General features: G+C 48.3%; 1 protein-coding gene across 6 annotated transcripts in view; it reads left to right on the top strand.

Moving 5' to 3' along the window:
- KIF1B (kinesin family member 1B) overlaps positions 1-5,981 on the top strand; it is a 216,206-nt gene extending 210,225 nt beyond the window's left edge. For all 6 annotated transcript variants that reach the window (XM_019511759.1, XM_019511758.1, XM_019511755.1 and 3 more), the window contains 7 exons: positions 125-364; positions 1,143-1,214; positions 1,858-1,979; positions 2,787-2,936; positions 3,374-3,566; positions 4,266-4,384; positions 5,107-5,981. In XM_019511759.1, the coding sequence (XP_019367304.1) occupies positions 125-364; positions 1,143-1,214; positions 1,858-1,979; positions 2,787-2,936; positions 3,374-3,566; positions 4,266-4,384; positions 5,107-5,149 (939 nt within the window). In that variant the 3' untranslated portion in view covers positions 5,150-5,981. The remainder of the gene's footprint in view (positions 1-124; positions 365-1,142; positions 1,215-1,857; positions 1,980-2,786; positions 2,937-3,373; positions 3,567-4,265; positions 4,385-5,106) is intronic.
- The last annotated feature ends 6 nt before the right edge of the window (positions 5,982-5,987 follow it).

Here is a 5,987-nt window from a genome sequence, read left to right as displayed (position 1 = left end):
ATCCTTAGGCTTTGTCTACATGGTAAACTTGCTGTCTGGCACCAGTGCTCTCATATCCTAGTGGGGGAGCATATGTCAGGGTAAGGACCATCCTGGAGTTGGTGTTTGTTCTGTTGGTTCTCAGGTGGAAAAGACCCGTCACTTCCTGCTGCTGCGTGAGAAGCTTGGCGACAGCATCCCCAAGTCCCTGAGTGACTCGCTGTCTCCCAGTCTGAGCAGCGGGACCCTCAGCACCTCTACTAGCATCTCCTCCCAGATCTCCACCACAACTTTTGAGAGTGCTGTCACACCCAGTGAAAGCAGTGGCTATGACTCAACAGACATTGAGAGCCTGGTGGATCGGGAGAAAGAGCTGGCCACCAAGGTACGGGTTATGGAGAGATCGGGACAGGTCCAGTATGTGGCACTGGAGAGGCAGGAAAGACATGCGAGAAGACACCAAAACCTACAGCCCAGTCACTGTAGAAAATACAAAAGCCTTTTCCCCTGCACAACTTTGTCATTACAAATCAGGCTCTGGTAGACCTTGTTATTGTTCCCAAAGGAGTAGGTGACCTGGTGGGCAAGAGACAATATGCTGCTAGGACCTTAGCACTTCTTGACCGTAACTAGGACCTACTGATTTCTTGGGTAGGTGGAATCCCTGATAACTCACGTACACTTTAGGGACCTAGAGCCTATTTCTTTTCTCATCTGATGTGCATATCTCTTGCTGTCTCATACGTGGTGAGAGTCATGTGCTTTGCAGAGCCTTGTTTTAAGAAGCTGCTATGGCCAAAGTTATAGTCCCTCAATCAATCAAAACCCATCTCCCTTCAGTGAAATGGAAATGCCAATTTGAGATTATACTCTTAGGAATGCAGATTTGGAAGGGGTCTTCCTGACCGTCAAGTCCAGTCCCCTGTTTGTAGGCAAACTCTTAGCACTTCTGTGTGTAAAATGTTTGCACTATATGAATAACGTGTGCCTTTTCTATCTGAGTGAATTTTTTAATGACTGGATTTGCCTGGACATGTGCAGTTCAGATTTCACTGATACTTTAGTGAGCAACTAAGTGGTACTGGTAGATTCCATGCTGTTTGATCTGTGTTCTCCTGAAACCTAATTGGAAATGTCTAGTCTCTTCTTTTTTGTCTCCTTAGTGCCTCCAGCTTCTCACCCATACATTCAACCGTGAATTTAACCAGGTGTACAACAGCATTAGTGATTGTAAGGTAAGGCGTTTGCAGTATGGCATGAGCCAAGTGTGCAATAGGCCAGTGTTGTTTCCTGTAATACTCTGTCTATCCCTTTCTCAAATACCTGTAGGAATTGCAACATTGAATGTTTGGTGACCTGAAGTATAATTGTCAGTGCTGTGTATTGAACGATCATGGAAAGTAAAGGTTCTACTATCTACAGGGTCAAAATGCCAAGGGCCCAAACTGTACCTAAACGGTCCAACCTATGCTGGGCTTGATTCGTTCTGTTCAGCTTGAGTCTGGAGGTGGGGGCATTCCCTGGCCCTGGAGTCTTGGAACAGGGAAGAAGAGGGACGTGGAGGAAGTCTCCTGCACTCACCTTTTATCATTACTGCTTTGGCCAGGCATCTTCCTTACTATTAGTATTTCCTGAGAACAGAGTGTAAACTGAACAGCTTGAGAGCTCTGGCTCTGGGAACGGGGGATAAAGAAACTAATGCAGTATTACAGAACCAGATCATGCAGTGCTGGGCTGAGGGGGCCTGTATGAAAATCAGTCTTGGTACAAACACTTCTCCACGGTCTGAACACTTGAGGCTGCAAGGGGTGGGTGTTCTGAGGGCTGTGGTCTCTTGAGGGTGGTGCCTTACCATAGCAGTTTTGTGTGTTCTTGCAGCTGTCTGATATCTCTCCAATCGGGCGGGACCCATCTGTGTCCAGCTTCAGCAGTGCCACCCTTACACCTTCATCCACCTGCCCCTCTCTGGTAGATTCAAGATGCAATTCAATGGATCAGAAGTAAGTGAGGAGGACTAACGGGATTGTGAACAGGCTCCCCCACTCTGCATCTTCTGTCCTTGTTCCATTCCCCTTCCTTTTTTTTTTTCAGCCTATTCTCTCCTTTCCAGGTGTTCTTCCTCTTCTCTGTTGTTTCTGCATATTTAGCCTCTTTCCTTTTATTTTCCTTGCCGAAGGGGCAGCCAGGTGAACACACTACATTATGGAGATTTCCTGCAGCTTCCCTGTGTATAAAGCCCACTCTGATCCTTGGGAGTTAGGCGAGAGAAGCGTTTAATTGAGATCAAACAACAGTTGACCACCTTATCCAGGGAGCTGTTTCTTGACAACCTACTTCTCATCTGTGTAATTAAGGACATTTTAGATAAAAATAGGATTCAGATCTCTGTGGAGAACAGTTCAGTGCTTCAGTCTTTGCTGAGCTCTCCCTGAGACAGGAGGGCTGGCTAGCAAGTGCTGCCTATGAATTGTGTATAGCCCCTCTCAGTAGTGGTCAGTGTGTGGAGGAGGATGCACTGGAAGAATAGTGAGAAGCAGCCCAAGGACAAGTCACTTCTCTGCCATGAGGAGAGAGCCTCAAGCTCGATCCTGCAGATCTTACATGAAATGCTGTTTTAGGTGTATAAGAGTCTCCCAGGTCTCTCTTCTGTGGAAGCACCTGGGGCATGGATCAAGCTTGTGCCAGGGCAGAGTAGAAATCTTGCAGGACAGGATGGGAGGCAGAATTGCTTAGAGCTATGTCATGATCATTTGCTTTGTAGTGATCGCTTTTTCTCTCCCTCTTATTTATTTATTTATTTTTCAAAGGACTCCAGAAGCAAATTCCCGCGCCTCCAGCCCATGCCCCGAGTTGGAACAATTTCAGCTGGTCCCAGCAGTGGAAACCTCCTATCTGGCCAGAGCTGGAAAGAATGAATTCCTGAACCTTGTTCCTGACATTGAGGAGATCAGACCAGGGTGAGATGTGGCAGGAGTGAACCTTCCCTGCGTGCAGATTGGGCTGTCCTGGAATTCCAGGTGTCATGCCCCTTGTGAAGATGAATGCAGCAGTTGCTGGCAAGACTGAAGAGGCAACCTTAAGTAGCAAGAGACTTAAACTAGCAGCAGGGCAGGGGAGCACTGTGTTGATTTCTACCTTATTTAAAGCTCAGTCTTGTAGCTGCCTCCTTCACCAAGCTCCTGTTGACCTGCCGCACGGGCAGACTCATGGTGCAGGTGTTATTTCAATATAGGGCTGTGTACATCACTTCTTTCATGCTAGGGATTTGCAGGTATTTTCTTGAAGGGCAGGGGTCAAGCTTTCTGATGGAGGAATTGGTAGTTTTGGGGTGGGAAACAGAAGCTGATTTACTTCAGACAGTCTTAATAACTGGAATTCCCGTTTGCTTTTTCAGCTCTGTGGTCTCCAAGAAGGGGTACCTCCACTTCAAGGAGCCGCTGTCCGCCTCCTGGGCCAAGCACTTTGTGGTGGTTCGCCGTCCGTACGTCTTTATTTACAACAGCGACAAAGACCCTGTGGAGAGGGGGATCATCAACTTGTCTACGGCACAGGTGGAGTACAGTGAGGATCAGCAGGCAATGGTGAAGGTCAGTCTGGGGACTAGTCCTCTTGGGCACAGAACAGAATCTGTGGGTGATGTGCATACATGATTCACACTGCCCTGGCAGTCCAATGTACCTCTGGTCTGGGGGAGCTGCCTCTAGGAGTCAGAGGCAAGAGCCATCTCAGTGGCCAGTCTAGCCCTGTGCCTCTGCTGCAGCTGCCAGCAAGGTTTCCAACCCATGCAGGGATGACTTCTGTGATGGAGATGTAAACATACAGGGAGCTGTTGATAGCACTTGGATTCAGATATGTGGAATAGAGTTTGAGGCCTCCACCTTAGATGCTCTCTAGCCCTCTCTGTCATCCCACTGCCAGTCTTGGATGGATGAGACGTGGGGGTTGTGGCTCTTTGTCCCTTGACTCGTGCCCTGATAGCTTGAGCCCATCACATGTGCCTACTCTCAGTAAGAGGTACACTGCTCAATGGATCTGCCACAGCAGCTCATATGGGTTTGCGAGTTAAGTAAAGGCCTATGATATGTCCTCCTGATAATGTCAGGTTGAGCATATTGTTCATTCAACTGCAAAACAAGGGAACCTAAGGAAAAGTACCTAAGTCTGGTCAGTTGATGAGTGTTCTATAGGACACTGCTGCTGGGATAGGCACATTCCAGTGGAAAGGAGGGGTTAACCTTGGGCGGTGTCATTCCAGCTACTTCACAGTGATTGATTAACTCTTTCAGACACCCAACACCTTTGCAGTATGCACGAAGCACCGCGGGGTCCTGCTCCAGGCCATCAACGACAAGGACATGAACGACTGGTTATATGCCTTCAATCCTCTTCTCGCTGGAACAATACGGTAAGAAGTAGAGCCTGAGCGAGCTGGGATGTGTCCAGGCAGCCTCTTGTACTGGTGAGGGGCCGAGGGAGGCAAGAGAGCCCTCGGCCTGCTGGTGTAGCGAAGAGCTAGCCAAAAAGGCTAGAAAGCACAATGGATGCTGCGTGTGTGCTTGCCAGACAAATCCAATTTAGATACGTGCATGTAGCAGAGATGTAGAGGGCTAAAAATGGCCTGTGGCCTCCCTGTGCCCTTGCAGACTCTCATAGGCTCTCTGCATTCCACCAAAATCATGGATGCCACCTTGTCAGCTGGGCTGGAAAGCTACTGTCTCTTCAGAAGGACAGGAGATGATATTGCCTTGAGAAAGGGTGGGATGAGAGAACCTCCCTGACGGCCCTTTGAGACGGATTTTTTTTTTAAAATTTTGTGACCTCGTGACTGGCGCCTTCTATTTCAGTAAAAAGCTAATTGAAACCTGAGCTGTGTTAACTGTATAATGCAGCTTTTAAACTGGGGCTTAAAGGTGTCATCTCATTCTTGGAGCCTGGGACAGCACATGCAAGTGTGAACACTCAACAGCCTGCATGCATTTGCCTTTTTTTTTAGAAAAGCAAAACAGGCAAGGGCAGAATAGGGGGCAGGAAGGGAAGCATGACTTGGCAGTGGGAAGGGGGGGAAATAACAGGTCTCTGGAGACGATGCCAAGCTTAACAGCACCTTTTCTTCTCTGCTTTGTACAGGTCGAAACTGGCCCGAAGACGCACGGGCCAGATGAAGTACTGAGTCCATGTAATGTTCTCCCCCGTTCTCTCTAACGCGCCTTCAGATAGATAAAGTGTTACCTCTCATTTCTCTTTGTGATTCTTGACGGTTTCTCTTGTATGTAATCCTGTGGCTTAACTCTCCCTTCCTCCCCCAGCCCCTTGGCACTTTTTCTAGCTATTCTAACCCCCCTGTTTTTCTTTCCACCTGCGCTGAGAATTCTACTAGTAGCATGTGGCCAAACAAAAAGGAAAAAAAAAACCTGGAAAAGGGACGCGGCAATTATGCACAACTTCAAACAGAAACCAAGTGATTTCTTTCTGTTTTTTTTCCTTAAAAGGGTTGGTTTCCCATCCTGACTGACTGCGTGGTGTCTCTACCACTGTCCTCAGTGTTGTCTGTCTGTCTGAAGCGCTTTAGGTTTATTATTTATTTGTCTTCGTGGTAACCACAATACTGCCCTCAGGACATGGGTCGTAGGCTAAGGAAAGCGATTCCTTCTAAGTGTCAAGACATGGCATTACCCAGGTGCAAACTGCAGCAGTTCCTCAGACTTTCTGGGTCCTGCCTAACTGGATTCCTTGTGGAAGCTGGCACATAAGAAAAGGCCTCCTGTCCAGGGTGGACTTCGCACTTGTCTAGGAATTTGGGTTCCAGTGGGAGATGAAGGAGCTTCTGGTGCTGCACAGGGCCAAAGCAATATCTGCTGCTATGTAGAGCAAGGGGAGGAGGAGCAGAGTCAGAGGTGTAGCAACTGGCTGGAAGGAACTTCTGCTTGGGCTCTTGCAGTGGGTGGGGGTGGTCAGTGGGCACTTTCTAGCTAGGTATCTTCCTAAGCATGAGCTCCCGCTGTTCTGCA

Source organism: Gavialis gangeticus, unplaced genomic scaffold (assembly GCF_001723915.1).
Source record: "Gavialis gangeticus isolate Ggan-Ray unplaced genomic scaffold, GavGan_comp1, whole genome shotgun sequence".
Taxonomy (NCBI): Eukaryota; Metazoa; Chordata; order Crocodylia; family Gavialidae; genus Gavialis; species Gavialis gangeticus.
This window is presented reverse-complemented; position numbering and strand designations above follow the sequence as displayed.